Source organism: Corapipo altera, unplaced genomic scaffold (genome assembly GCF_003945725.1).
Source record: "Corapipo altera isolate COAL_440 unplaced genomic scaffold, ASM394572v1 268, whole genome shotgun sequence".
NCBI classification, from domain to species: Eukaryota; Metazoa; Chordata; class Aves; order Passeriformes; family Pipridae; genus Corapipo; species Corapipo altera.
Genome location: NW_020884901.1, coordinates 5,896,654 through 5,912,612, shown reverse-complemented (window position 1 = coordinate 5,912,612; position 15,959 = coordinate 5,896,654). Strand labels below are relative to the sequence as shown.

The window sequence follows — 15,959 nt, the reverse complement described above, 5'->3', positions numbered from 1 at the left end:
TGCCCATCCAGGTGCCCATGCAATGCCTCACTTGTTCTTTTGCACTTAAGTATTCTTTTAATATCATTCTTTCAATGGTCTATACAAATTCATTCAGGAAGTGGACCCTTTCTCTAAGATGAGTTTGGGGTGCCTGGTAGTTTGCAGGCCCTAAATAACAAACACAACTTGTATGAAATGAACAAGCATAAACAGAGTAATGTTTAGGAACAGGAACAAATCAAAGTAGCACAGCCCAGAGGGAAGAAGTAAATTGCTGGGATCTCTGCTGAGAGCTGCGTGATGTAGAGGAGGTGACCTGAGTTTCAGTGCTGGAGCTGCAGCATCAGCTCTGCAGTGACACATGTCATGCACCAATCCCTCAGGGTATATTCTGCATTTCAGGATGTACCAACCTCCTCCTCACCCCCAGCTATAACCCCACTGCGACACATCTCCTCTCAAGGCCACCACTGTGCTCAGGCAACTCCCAGCTATTCATAGAGGAGCTTCTATTAAAAGTAAAAGCACAATCAGCTTAAGAAATAGTCAGAGATTACACGAGATCACAGCAGCCAGAAAGAGAGAAAACCGACCATGTGCATTAGAATCAAGGGGTCCCATCCTGACCCAGAGCAGTGTAAGCTCAGAGTAAATCATAAACAAGTCAGTGAGGCTAAATATCACCATAAATCCTGTGAGAGTTAGAGCCTTATTGTTTATTGGTTTAATTCTGAACTAACAGGTCATCAGGTATATTCCCCTGCTGGCACAGAATTGTTCCTGTGCTGGAAGGCAGGTGGCAAATGGACAGTTATTTCCATTATAAGCCTCTCTTTGTAGAAGTCTGTAAGTACTTGGATGAGGAAGAGCTCTCAGAGCTGAAACAGCCTGTTAATTTGTCAGAGCCCTGAGTCAGATCCTACGTAACTTACTCTGTCTTAACACATGCAAGAGTGGCAGGAAAGCAAAGAGGAGGAGCTGAACAAAGACTTCAGATTTTTGCTTTTAGATACCTCTTTCCTTGTTTTAAGAAATTCAGCATGGCCTCCCCCATCCCTGGATCTCCATTCTCAAGAAGAAGGAGAAAAAAAAAAAGGCAAAAATAATAGTTTTTCCTAGTGCTCTCCAGGGTAAGTTAGCTCTGCTGTGAAAACATTTGCAGATGTCGAGAACCAACTGCTCAGCATCTCTGTAGACTTCTGCCTATTGATACTATGAGAAAGGGTCTAAATGCATCTGAAAAACTACTCTGAAATACAGCTGCAGTTTATGCTCAGCTTTTATACAGCATTACAGCAACACTGCCTGGCTCTGCAGCCAAAATCCACAGCAGTATCAGTTTAATATTGGCTGTGTCCTCTCTCAGACATCCCATATACTACACTGGCCATTCTTGCAGGAGGAGTGTTTCCCAGCCACAAAATGACAGTCAGAGCCCAGCAGTTCCCATGTCTGTTAAGTTGTGTTAACTCTTCACCCTTCCACACCACTGCAACAATGCAACCTAAAGCCATAAGAAACAGGAAAGGGAGAGTTAAAGGGGACTGGTGAGGCAATACATTATTAAAATATTATTTTCAGCCCTAGAGACTTGAGTTCAATTCCCATTTCCGTCACAAGTGAGGCACTGGGTTTATTCCAAACCTCATTTTGTATAATTTATTGTTCATTGCAACTGCAACACAAGTATTTTAGCAGAGCTTATAGTTTTGGGACTAAGCCCTGATTTTCAGGAAGGGAAGAGATGACAATGCAGGTCTCAGAAGTTCTGGGATTCTTTATACTTGTCTCCAGGAGCACTTAAGGAAACAGCATCATTTAAAGAAAAAAAAAAAAAGTACCCTCAAACCACCATGCTAGAAATTGCTGTTTTCAATAAATAAGCTACACTGCTCTTCTGTTTGCTCAGTTGCTGTGGCCAGGGCTCTAAGAAAAGCCACACGAGTCACAAGACTTGCAGAAAAATGGCAGGAGCTGGCAAGTTTGCTTCCAGTCAGTGAGACACAGCTTGAGGAGCTTGCATAACGCCTGCTTCCAAGAAGCTTCCAAGAGCATGTTATGCTGCATTGCAAGGAGTTGCTAACCAGGGACCATCTCGCTTCCATTCGGTCATGGCTGGGTCTGCCAAAACTTGCCATGTCAGATGCTCTGGAGAAAACAGAGACGCTGTTAGATTTCAGACTCAGGGCTTGTTCTTTCTGTACTGTCTTGAAGGAAAGAAAGGAGTTATCTACTGTAGTCAGCACCAGGCTCAGAGCTGTGATAAGCCTGAAGGTCACGAAGGAAGCAAACATCAGCAACTTAATTGTCCTGTCTGCCCATCTATATAAAATAGCTTTAGAAAACTATTGAGCTACTTTATACTCAACTGTTATTAAAATATTTACTAATAGGACTCAGAAAACAAAGCTGGACCTAAGGACAAAGTATCAATGAGTCACCTGGGATAACTGTTTAAATATCTAATATTAAATTGTGCTCTTCTGTTGCAGTGTTTTGATGCAGTCTTGCCCGTTGCTCAGTGAACACTGAAATATTCTCAGCCCTCTCTCTTCACAGCTACCCCAGTATTTATAGTAGATAGTCCTGAGCAAGACATCCAGTTCTTATGACTAAACTCCATCAAGTTATCCCAAAATAAGCATGATGTGTGCTTCAAAAAGATCGCAGATTAATGTAAATAAAGAGAAATAGCTTTTTGGAGCTTTTAGAACCAGTCCTGCTTGAAGGCTGACCAGACCATCCAAGTGCTAAAAGTCAATAGGGACAAAACCCTGAGCTCATTCCTCCTGTGCCACCCAACTCTGCTCTGAAAGACCATGCTCAAAAACTCAAGTGCTACCAGCTCATCTAGGGCAGTCTCTCATCTCCCAGTGCTTTCTAAGAATACCTTGACTCCTCAAATCCAGTACCTGACCCATGCCAGCAGCCAAAAGTGGCTGCACCAGACTCAGCCTCTGCAGAGCAGACCTAAGTAACCAGCAACACTGAACAAACCAACCTGCATGAGCAGCTAAAGCTCTTGGCACAACACTTCTGGAGAGAAGGTAGGTCTTTCCAAGGGCTCAGACAGAGGGAGTTTTCCATTATTTCTAAGAAAAACAGTTTAGTACTTTATGGTTAACTTTTTCTAGTCTTATTTCAAGTGTCCATTAATAACATACACCTACATGACATACATGATAGACACCAACAGCCTCTCCTTTAAGGAAGGAGAAAAAGGTATAAGAATTAGTCACTAAGAATTTAACTTCACTCAAGGCTGAACACATCCATCTGCCTGTAATTAGAGACAATATTCTCTTACCTTGAGCTTCCACTCTCTATTGGGATGTGCAAAACCAGGTCTGAGACCAGCAAAAGAAGATTTCACGTGGAATGAGGAACTGTCCCACTAGTGAGCTATTTTCCCACTATGCATGACTAGATTTCTCTTTTTTTTTTTTCCCCTTTGGACCAGATTTAGTTTTAGCTCTCCTCCCAACTAGCAGTACTCTGACTCACATGGTTACAGATCTGTGAGTCCAAGAAGGAAAAAGTATTACACCCAAAGCTTTTTGGGTGGTTATTTTTTTAGTGGCTATTAAGGAAGTAGGTTTACCCTGCATATTTATCAGTAAATTTCCTTCCACAGACGCCACCTCAAAACCAATTTTACACTGGGCACATAGGCTGAGCACCATATGCTTCTAAATGACTGCCTGCCACCCCTTCAGTAAGTCTTCTGGTTTTGCCACTCAAATGCACTGCCTGAAACAAAAATCTGAGTGCTGGCTCTCATGGGTGGAGCACACATGGGTTTGTTCTTGTCTAATAAATTCGCTGCTCAAGGCATCATAATAAGTTTCACCCCAGTAGCTGGAACACAGCGAGAACTGTTTTCTTGATTAACTTAGGCTAAGTTGTCAACTTCTTCCATTTCTCCTCAAAAAGGTCCATCTTAAAGATGCCAAGAAATCCTTACTCAGGAGGACTTTTACTCACAGTTGTACAGACTCAAACCTGAAGTACAGAGCTGGGACATTCAGGAATTCACTGGAGCAGGAAGGGGATCAGCTTCCTGCCTTAGAACAACATTTTCAGAAGCTGCCTCAGACAGGAGTCTCAGACAGACTCCCACTTCTATTTAAGTCTAGCTGGGTTCTACCTGCTGGGAGCATCTGGAGAAATCAGGTTCAAGGACTTGGCTTGGCATTCCCACTCAGACATTGAATGGTTTCCGAAAACAATCTGTACCCTTTAAAAACAGAAGCTCAACTCTGCTTTGCCTGAGTTTATTTAGGGTTTTTTGACTGTGTGATAAGCATGTCAAGTTTTGAAAAGCAGTAACAGCTGACAGTTCAGCACAGAGGAATGCTTGTAGGAACTTCTGATTTCTCTCCCCACTGGTTCTGTACACGCTTTACAGCCCAGTATCACAGCATACCGTTTATTGAGCAAACACACAACAAATTCCACAACACTTACTTTATCTCGATGTACAGTAAGGACTAATCAGAACTCCGGATGCTCTAAGACTCTCAACTTGAGGGATTATCAGGGTAACCAGGAAGAGTTTACACAAGCAGAGGCGGCATCCCTGATCTGTCAGCTCTCAGGTGACAAATTCCAGCAATGACAAGGCCACCTGTCATTTTCACACTCCAGTAGGTTCAGGCAAACACCAACTTGCACAGCACTGAGCATCAGCTTCCCAACTGGAGATACAGCTGGTTTCCTTTCCCTGGGTAAATTCTGATATGATCTGAGACATGTCATAAGGATCTCTTTTCCTAGAGAATACAAGGCTGGTGGGCAGTTACCAGAAGCATGAGATCATCACTAAAGAGTTAAGCTGAAGAATACAGACAGCAAGATCTGCAGAGAACCTGTAACTGCTGCAGGAAGTAGAAAAAAATATTAGACTTGTATTTATCTGAGCCAACCCCTATAGCATTAAAGCAAGTCAACAGAGAACAAACACAGGCAGACACTGATGCTAATCTGCAAACACTGAGATTCATGGGGTTTTCCCTTACAGCCATCCATGTTATGTTATAATTTAACTTAATTATGTATCTCCTTCTAGCATTCCTCCTCCCACAAGTGTTTGCACAGAGCTGTACAGATTTCTCTTAAGTGAAATTATTTTATCTCGGGGTCTGCTATAACACATTACCCATTTCCCCTCAGTGCTGCACATTTTCTTCCTTCCCCATTTAATCTAAGATGAAAATAGGTATTTCCTTCACTGGAGACCAAAGGCTTGCTGTCATGTGAAGTACTTATTTGACCACAATTTATTTTTCTATACAGCAGAATCCTACTTCTGGCTCTTGCACCATCCACTGCAATCCTAAATAAGTCAGTTCCCAAGCAGTGCCTATGTCTTTACCCTGCTAATACATCACAGGATTTGATTGGCTCACAGATGTATTTATCATACAACAATTAAGGGTCCGTGACTTGCAATTAATCTCTCTGCCAGCACTCTGGGCATGTAAACACATCTCAAAGCAGAGCACAAAAAAAATTAGAAGAATCATATTTAAGAACTCCTTTCATGTCCAGAGCAGAGCAACACAGTGAGTGTACCTTCGTGTTTAAATTTAAATCTGCTGCTGAAGTAGTGCAATGATGCTCAGCATTACCCAGCACAGCAGACATCCACACTCTATACATAACACAGCTATGATTTTTACAAGTTTTAAACACTCAGTTCTCAGCATTCAAGTTCACAAACCACATACTGCAGAAGCAGCATGAGCAACCTAAAGGCACAAAGATCATTGACAAAACAGTTTTCCTGCAGGAACACGCCAAGTATCTGCATCTCTCTATGCATCCCTTTAGGATCTTTCACTTCTAGGTAGTTGCTAAATGCTGCTGTTGGCCTCTGGAAGTTTTTTGCTGGAGAAGCCTCCCATAACAAAGCAAAGTATGTGTTACCAAAGGAAGGCATTCCCTCATCGTATCTTGGGGCTGTAAGTATCTCTAAATGGGTGGGGAAGGTTGAGATATGAAGAGATTAAGTTGCTCCTCCAAAGTTGCACCTGAAGCCAAACTAAATCCCGTGGCCTCAGGATCTAGCTTTGCATCCTCAGTATGGGACATCACTGCTGGCCCGTGCCTGATTTTGTCAAGGCAATTACTGCAGCACAAGTGCTGCATTTAGCCTTTCCACTGCCACAGGCATTGCAATGCTGCATATTCCCTGCTCTTTCATCCACGTGGAAATGTCAGTGTTCTACAAAAGGCAAGGTTAGCCCAACACAGTTGAGTTTAGGTCCATGCCTGCCTCCAGTTCCTTCCAGACAACATACAAACATCAGCTAATTCAGCATAACCATTTGAGCCTGGTGGCAGACTGCTAAGTGCCCCTATCTGGGGTGTAAAAGCTCCCAGCAGAGGATGCTTTCAGGGTACCAGCCCCCAGCTCAAGTCTGGGGTCAAGTAAACAGCAATTTACTTCCCACAACTTTTTGATTGGGTTCCTTGATCATAAACAAGATGGTTTCATCTCCACTCAAGTCCTTCCACCTACTGTTCCCAGCCCTTAGTCACTGCCTCCTCAGCAGCCCCCTTAAACCATCTGTTCTAGAGAAGTCAGAGGTGCCTCGTTTTCTCCACAAAGAGCCAGGCAGCTGTCCCAGCACCCTGCCTTGGATCAGACACCACCACTACAGGGCACAGACATTCAGGGAATCATCTGAACACAGCCCAGTGCTTTCAGTTTTCCTGTTTGTAAAGCACAGATAACAGTAATACTCCCACAAATTCAAAGATTTGTGTAACAGTGCTCTGAGATCACAGGATTTAAAGAAAACACATTTGTTATTTTCACATGGCAAAATAAGAGTGGCATGAACACGGATTATTATATAAACAGCTTCGTGGGCTGTCTTGTACATCCCCCTTATTGGTCCTTTGGGCTCTCAAGTCAAATTAGCACATACCACATGCTTTGTTCTTTTTATCAGACCAATTTTGCTGGTATTGGTGCCTGCTCCAAGACCTTCTTATTTAAAAAAGGTGGCAGCAGAGAAGTAACAACACCTTAAGAATAGACCAAACGATCCCTGAGGTCCCTTCCAACCTGAGTTATCCTACAAGCCTATAACCACACCAACAGGAAATGCCTGGAGCTGACCCGATTAACCTTCCTTTCAGTTCTGGGGCCCAGGATAAACCAGTCTACGAAGAGATGTGTCACCTGTCTGGCTTCTACGTGGCTTCTCTCGTCTCTTCAATGATTTTAACACCATCATCCTGTATCCTAGTCATCATGCTGAGTCTCCAGCAGCAAGAGCACACGTAGCAGCCACACTGACATCTGGTATTATAAATACAAGCTCTGCACTGTTGGATAATCTGTTAACAGCAGAGTGAAGTGTCACTGAAAGAGCAATTAGCAGCAGCTAGTAAGCCATCACATTCAGGAGGAAAAAAAATATTTGTTTGGTAAGACGTGCAACTAAATATTGAGGGCAGTCAGTATCACTCCTCTCTGCTTTGAGGTTTCCAGCAAGTGTGGGACTCGGTGCTACTGCAAGGTGCCCACAGCAGCCCTAGACTGAAGCTCTGCATTGCCACAGCACAGCTCTGGCAGAGGGCAAGTGTCCCCTGTTAGGGGAACATGGCTTGATGACAATTTGAAAGGAGTCCCACGGGTCAAGAGCAGGGAAACCAGCCCTGGCAGGGCCTCCAACCCCTCTGCTGAAGTGTCCACATCAGCCAGCACCAACCACATCAGCATTTGTTCTCGCAGAGATTTCCATCCACTCAGAGAGAAACTCATCAGCACTCACAGTCACTGTGCAGCAGCAGCTGCTGAGCAATAGCTGCACCACCATCCTGGTATCAAGCTGGAGCAGTGACATATGTCATGTCCACACTACAGCAATGATTGTATTTGTACACAGTAGGTCTACACACAATTTCTTCTTATGCCTATTCAGACAAAAGACAGCCCCTATCACAATTACACTGAAGAGCCATGCTTATTCTGGGTACTATTTCCATAGCTTCTTATCATGGTTTCCAATACCCACACAAAAAGAAAGGACTCCACATTACAGCAGGGCCCCAACACTATTTTAACAGGACTGGGGTTTGCAGCATATACACATACATTCTGTGGTAAGAGGTTTCAAGTTACCAGTCTCTAAACTAGCCAGCACTCAAGGGTATCAAATGGAGAAAGACCTCTTCACTCTGACATATTTTCCATTTCCCCTCCAATTATTTCCTCTAAATGCTTTTCTGCAGACAGGTCTCAGCTTCTGCTCAGGGGACCTTTCATTATTTCATTTTCTAAAAGCCACAGCACTATAACTTGCTGCTAGAGAGACAGCTGATGGGACACAGTGAGGTCACAAGTTCTCCAGGGACAGGAGTCATCAGAACAAGACAGAAAACACTTCGATTCATTTATTTTCCACCAAGCAGATAAAATCCCCAGTTCTAAATTGGTGCCAGTAGAGACACACCAAGGACTAATATACCCCCTTGTGTGCTCAGTCTAAAGGAGAGGGGCAGAGTACCCCAAAAACACCGACTGTCCTTCGACAAACCCTCCTCTGACCCTACGGCCACACGTTATCTATGACACCACTGCAGCACTGCCTGCACAGATCCTCTAAAAAAGATTTACAGCGTTGGGCTGCCAGTACTTAGAAAGCATGAAAACAGCAGAGCCAACAGGTGAACCCATTCTGCTCACAGATTTCAGGAGATTCATTCTCCCCTTCTTCTTAGAAAGCTACAGCCCAGCAAGCTTTTCACTTGGGTGACAGGAATTGTTATTTTCTTCCTGTGTCTATGGACAAACAAGTGGACCCTGGACTATGACCTCAGCAAAATGTGTTTCTGCCATGTCCTTCCCTTGGCATGATCCCAGCATCCCTGGGATATACATTGCATGGACTCTTGAAAGTTATCTAGAAAGGATCCCAAACTCTTTGAATTTTACAGAAAAACTCCTTTAGTCTATAGCTAAGAAAAAAACCCTCTTGTTTTGACTGTGCATTGTACCAGATACAATCCCTGTGCCTTCTTCCCAGTACAGACAGCACACCCTGCACTCACTGCTCAAGAATACCCTTGCACAGATCCAGAATTTGGGGCTACTTGCAGCTAAACAAGCAATTAACCCATACCACAGACCCTTCTGACAGTCAAAAAGCTTTATAAGCCATCCAGCAGCAAACAACTTAAAAGAAAAAGTGGGGGTGGGGGAACGAGATCCAATAGATGTTGTCACAAATGCAGTTTGCTGAAAGAGAAAAACCCACACAAGCATCTGACCAGGTACCACAGCAGTCGCTGCTTTTTAAGTCAAGTCACCAGCAACCTGCATGCTCCTCATAGCACAAAATAAACGACCTTGATAACTAAAACCTGTGTATCACTTAATACAATTAGTTACCAAGCCAGGAACAGGCTGAGGAACCCCCCCCCTCCCCAGGTGTTGTGTGTCTGCGCTGGAGCAGATAACCAGCCGGCCCGGTCTGCAATTTACTCAAGTTGCAGATGATGAATGCGAAGGTCACATGAAGGGAAAGCATCAGTATATTGCCTGTCACAAAATGGTAGCACCCGGGGATTTGAGCATACAGGAGAGCTCTAACCCCGTCCTTCCTATAGCCTCCCCGCAGCTCCTGACATGGCATCCGCTATGGAGGACAGCGAGCCTGGGCTGGGGGAGGGGGACGGAGCAGATTAAACTTAAACACCCTCCGCATCACCCCCCCCCCACACAGCAGCGACAACATCCATCCCTGAGCCCCGCGGCCCCGCACGGAGCAGGGGATGGATGCGGCTGGTCCCCCGCGGGCACTTCGGCCCCTCCGTTATGTAACAGCCGGGGGCACGGGGGGGCCCGCACCGGCCGCCAAGGTGCGGCAGAGGCGGAGACCCCGCTGCGGAATCCCCCGGGCGGGGAGCCCTCCCTCCCTCCTTCCCTCCCTTCCCCGCCTCTGCGAGCCCCTGCACCGCAGCGCCCGGGCATCCTGCAGCGCTGCCCGCGCACCGCACACGCACCGGCCGGGCAGCTCCGAGCGGAGGGAGCGCTGTCCCCGCACCGCGCTCGGAGCCGCCGAGCCCTGCTGTGCCCGCACCGCGCCGTGCCCACATCGCCCGCGGACCCCGCGCTGTCCCCGCGGCGGCTCTGCCCGCGGACCCCGCACCGCGCTCTGCCCGCGGACCCCGCGGCGCTGCCCCCGCACCGCGCTCGGAGCCGCCGCGCCGTGCCCGCACCGCGCTGTCCATGCGGCAGCTCTGCCCGCGCCCCCCCGGGGGACCGCCACCAGCACCACCCTCCATCCCCGCACTCACCTCCCGACGAAATTCTCCAGCACGGAGCTCTTGCCCGCGCTCTGCCCCCCCACCACGGCGATCTGCGGCAGGTCGAGGTTGGCGTTCTGCCCGATGGCGGCGAACGCGTCCTGCAGCCGGTTGACCAGCGGGATGAGATCCTCCATCCCGCGGTTCCCCATGGCTGCGGCGCTGCTCCTCGCTCGGGGCGAGCTCGCGCTCCCCTTTCCCGCGGCGCTCCCCGGCTGTGGGGCGGGCGGGCAGCGGCTCCAGCCCGCGCCCCTCGCCCCGCTCGACGCCGCCCGGGCTCCGCTCGCCTCAGCCCGCCCGCCGCGCCTGCAGAGCGCCCCGCGCCGCCGCCAGGGGGCGTTAAAGGCGCCGGCGCCGCGGTGCACCCCGGGAGTTGTAGTCCGGGGGCTGCGAGGGGGCTGAGGGGGCCCGGGCCGGGATGGCGCCGGGGGCTGCGCCCGCAGACACGGAGCTCGCTGCCCAGAAGCAGAACAGCCCAGGCTGCCCCCGGGGCTATTTCTGTGTGGGGCAGGTTGACACGCCTGTATAGCCCAGCCGGTGTGGGTGTGAGTCCCCATGAGCCTGCTCCACAGTCAGTCATAGTGCACCTGTCCATAAGCCCGCACGGCCCTGTGGAATTCAGTCACTGTATCTATATTATCTGTTATCTACTATACCTCTATGATCTATGCAGTGCAGCCAGCGAACATATATGATTTGGTTGATGTACCCACACGGTTTGGCTACTAAATCTGCACAGTTCGGTCTTCACAGCCACGCTGGTAAGTCAATACACCTGCATGGTTCGGTCACAGTAACTGAGAATTTGGCTCATGCACCTGCATGGGAGGGCTTTGTGTGAGAACAGCACTTATAAATTACCAAGAAATAACTGATATGATTAAACTGGATGTTTGCAAAAACGCTGTCACACTCCAAGCAACCTGGTCTAGTGGAAGGTGCCCCTGTCCATGGCAGGGGGGTGGAACGAGATGGTATTTAAGATTCCTTCCAACCCAAACCATATCGTGATTCTGCTGCTTCATCTTCATTCAAACACAGATGAAATATGCGTCAATTGCTGTTTAAAGCTGCCAAACAGTAGATTGTTGTTGCTAGGTTTGTTTCACAGAAACACAAACAGGTGCTTCATTTTGTGTACCCAGATTTTGGTGGTTTTTTAATCACTTGCCTAGAATAAAGAGGCAACAGCTTGCTTTGGGTTTGTTTTTTTTTTAAAGGGATTGGTTTTTAATAAGAATATAATGCGAGGCCATATTTGATTTGAAAGTATAGCAGTGAAAACAAGTGCTCAGAAAAGCAGCCGATGGCTAAGGGTGAGTCAGGAGGATGGAGAGTGCTGCATTTCAAACACCTCTCAGTTCGTGCTACCCAGTACTCCCGTTCACAGCTCAGAGAGAGCTGGGGGTGGTGGGGGAAAGGAATAAAAAAAAACTGCAACAGATTTTGAGCTGTCTGTTTTGCTTCAAACAGCAACGTTTTAGTTATAATGATTATAAGGAATATTTACAGGTGTCCATCAAATGGAATCCATGCAAAAATACCTACCTGGACAGACACAGAAACTGGAACAACCATGTTGAGGGGTTGCCTCACTGTGTCAGTGAAGACGCACAAGGAAATGCTCTGAACACACCACAAATGTGAAGGTAAGAACACCGGAGGAAGGGAAATAAACTGCTCCATCTGTGTGGGTAACACCACTGCAGGGCACACGTGGGCTCTTTTGGGGGCTGTCAATGCTATTTTTTTCCTCTCAGCAAATTTCCCTGTAAATCTCGAAAAACAAGCTTAAGAAACTCAGTATAGACTGTGGACAAAAGTCTTTGAGCATCTGTGCAGCCATTCTGATAATTTATGTTGAAGGAATCTGGAGAAAAAACACTGTAGCTAGCTACTCCTTGTTAGAGGTCACCACAAAAAGAAGAGTGAACAGTATCAAAGGCTCAGATAATGATGTCACCTTCCTTCCTGGATCAGAGCTGATGCTCAGGGAACTTCAGACCATGAGCATCTTTGTAACATTATTTGAGGAACCATAAGAAGAAAATTGTCCTTTTCCCAGAGATTGCTGTAACCTGAAGTTCACCAACTGCAATACAGAGAATGATTGCCCAGTCCCATCACTGCAATCACCTCACACAATTTACCAGTTGTACTAATAACCCTCAGTGGCCATGACCAGCCTCACCTGGGGCTTCTCCCCACATCTGTGGCCCAGGAGCTCTATTTTAACTCAGCCCAGGACCATCCTTCCTTGCTGAATGATGGAGAAGTGCTTGTCTCTAAGGTGCTTGTAGTCCTTCATGCCTAGTGAGTCTTTGGGTCTGGCCTTCACTCATAGTTTGACTCCTAAGCTTTGTCCCAGTGCACTCTAGGCAGATATTTTGTTCTGAGTGAACCAACTCCAGAAATAATAATTTATATTACACCATTCTTCTGGAAAGCTAAAACTGAACTAATATTTTTTGCTTTGAAAAGCATTTGTGAAAGACTATTGAAAGTACAGTATGTCAACAGCTGATATTGAAGACTGAGGGGGGGAAAAAATAGGGTTTATGTTGCCAGTTAAGGAGCTGGTACAGCACTAAGGCTCCTGAATGACTTCTTTGCAGGTATTTCTTTCTATGTTATCTGGTTTTGCTTTTCTGGGACATTCATACTTAGGTTTTGGGAAATGTGGTCCTTGGTCTAACTGACTGTGGTCTTAAAGGGAAAAATTAGACAGGAGGGATGGGGGAAGGTAACAGGATGCTCTCCAGGTAGACAAAAAAAAGAAATAATAACTTGCAGAAATATTTGCAAATTTTACATGATCAATATTAGCGTGACACTGAAACACACACAGAATGTGCTCCTGCTTCCCTGCCCTGCTGAGATGTTTGTAAGCAAATGAGATCAGTGTCTGCCTGCAGCGTCACCCTCCAACAACTCATTAATACCGTGAAGTCTAAACGCTTCTGCAGCAATTGCAGTAGCTCAGCCCAGACACTGAACTCGGGGATTGAGACAGCGACGCTTGGATTTTCTGAAGCTTAATAAACTTACACCTCCCACTGATGAACAAGCGAACTGCAGGCATTCGGAATCACTCCCAGAGCCTTCCATTTTCTCTCCTGCCACAGAGTTGCAAGGATGTTAGCAGTAGATGTGCCTTTTGATTCTGTAATACCTCCTACCTGTGACACATGCAGCAGATATAAGAGGAAAAACAACTATGTGATCATTCCTCACGGGACATAGTGGAAAACTGCAATGTCCGTGGAATTAAAAGGAATTTTATAAACTGGAATGAATAGGAAGAACATCTATTTCTTTCTACCTTGGTAGAAAAACTGATGATATGAGCAAATAAAAACAAGGAGGATGAAAGATTCTTCCCCCACCCAAGATGCTATAATTATTTCTGAATGTACTTTAAAAATGCATGTGGGCAAGCATATGTGTGTTTCTATGTATGGCTAGCAACGTAAGGACAGTTCTGTATGCTGATTTTGTCACCTCATGCAAATAGAACTCCCAGTTTAGTTAGCATAATTAGAAATAGACATTTGAGTGCTGGATTCTGTCCTTCATTCCTTTGCTCTTGCAAAAATAACACATTTAGTCCTCAGAGAAAAAAAAAATAGGCAAAAAAACTTGGAATACAATTATTTTATGATTCTTTAACTTACCTGCAAACTGTTCCTGCTGACTCCAGGTAGAGCTGTGAATGTTCTATGTGTAGAAGTGGACACTTCTGGCCCTTTAGGTTCCTAAAAATGTTTATAAACACAGGTAAGAATTTAAATGGAATGTTTAACAGGAGAGGCTGGAAGCTCAACAAAGACTCAGGTCTAGGATTGTCATTGTCTGTATTAATATCAAATACATGATACACCTGACCAAAAGTTAAAAATCTTAATTAAAATTAGCCTCTTGAATTTCCATGACTATGTAAAGTTGCCTATAGAGATAGAAATTATAAAATCAATGCTTAAATGGTTTCTTAATTGCTCCTATGGCAGCAATTGTACCATAGTAACATCACTGATTCTTGTGGTATGAGTTGCTCAGAGAGGAGAAGTTAATTTCTAATTTTTTATTTATTGCAAAAGCTATTTGAAAGCCTTTAATTTTTGATTTTCAAATAAAGCTTTCCTTTGTAGAATAACATAGTGAAATGTTTCCTTCTGTTCTGAAACAGGAAATTTGCTGAACTAGTCTGTAAATCCCCCAAAAAGAGGTAAAGGAAGGTAAATTCAGTTTATGAGACACTGAGACAGTTTTATCATTAATGTGGCTCCACAGAAGCCAGAATATACATGAGGAAAGAAATAAGCTGAATGTTATAGTCCATTGGAAATGGAATCTGAAAATGGATGTGAGTTGAAATTAATATTTTAAGAGCAACAAGGCTGAGTTCTCTGTGCTTTCCACATCCAGTAAGATGTCACAAAATAGCTCCTGGCAGATATTTTACCTTGTGAAACTGAAAAGCACTGATAGAAGCTGATTGACCATGTGGCAAAATGGATATAAAAAATTGTATCTTTATCTCCTGTGGCCTGTCCTGCCAATCAAGAAACACCAGGAATAGGTTTCTAGAACAATACTACAAGGAATGGGTGCAAACATCCCTTAGTGCACAGATCATTTTGGTTTGAAATGTTGTGTGCTACTGCTTTCACGTGTGTGAATCCAGTCCTCCTCCAGATAAAACAGACATGGAAAACAGTGTAATTCCAGTAACTAATATCAGCTGTTGGGAGCAAGGCTGGTGAAACTTGGCCCACTCTTTCAATAGACAGGCCCCAAAACCAGAAGAAAAAAGTACTTTGAAGCTCCATATGTTTTTTCTCCAATAAGTTTGGGAGGTTTAAATATATTATGGTGAGAACTAGTTATATCCTGGTGAAATGGATGAGTAATAACTCCATCCTTGCAGATTGCAGAGGAAATTGTGGGTACTGCAGTATGTTGGTGCTGTCAGAGGCACTGAGAAACACTTGGATTTTCAAAAGCAATGTGGCTTAACCAAGGGTTGCAAAAGCCAAAATTAAAACATACAACTGCACAGCGCAGTCATGTGCTGGAAATTAGAAATCTCTGGTTATCTGCATGCCTCATCTGGTCCCTGGAGCAAATTTATATGACCCAGCAAAAACTTGGCTATATAATACAATCCAGCTCCTGAATTAAAAGCATTCATATGGCCTGTCCTCTTATCTGCCAAGGAATTTCATAACCCTGATCCAATCACACGGAGGTGTAGTGCAGGTTGCCTTACAGTTATGACCTGCAGCTCCACTGATGACAATCTCTGTATTGCAGGACACTTCCTGGATCATTCTCTAACCTTGAACTTCCAATTCTTATCCTGTTTCATTCATTCCCATAGTCAATAAGGCACAGTGTTTGTGTAGCCCAAGCCTCAAGGATACCTGGGTTGTTATTGAGTGATTGTGTCTGACCTGCATTGTGGCTCTATGTTTTTGAGCTTCTGTGCATTCTCACATTATGACCTGTATTTACCACTGCACAGTGAGCTGCTTAATAATTGAAAGGGAGATGTTTCTTGCATGAAAAAAAAAAAAAGGAGATGGGAGGTCAAGGTGTGTGTACCAATGCTCAGTGGGCACTGACAGTACCCTTTGGCTGTCAACTTATGACAC

General features: G+C 45.3%; 1 protein-coding gene across 16 annotated transcripts in view; it reads right to left on the bottom strand.

Annotated features, from left to right (window-relative positions):
• The window catches only part of DNM1 (dynamin 1), a 66,757-nt gene extending 56,161 nt beyond the window's left edge, over positions 1-10,596 (bottom strand). For 9 of the 16 annotated variants that reach the window (XR_003528697.1, XR_003528700.1, XR_003528699.1 and 6 more), the window contains exon 1: positions 10,297-10,594. Coding sequence is in view for 13 of the 16 variants with exons in the window: in XM_027649832.1 (XP_027505633.1) it covers positions 10,297-10,457 (161 nt within the window). In the remaining 3 variants the exon portion in view is untranslated. Of the gene's footprint in view, positions 1-10,296 lie in introns of all 16 variants that reach the window. The other 7 variants (XM_027649833.1, XM_027649828.1, XM_027649831.1 and 4 more) reach the window with 2 other exon arrangements.
• Between the last annotated feature and the right edge of the window lie 5,363 nt (positions 10,597-15,959).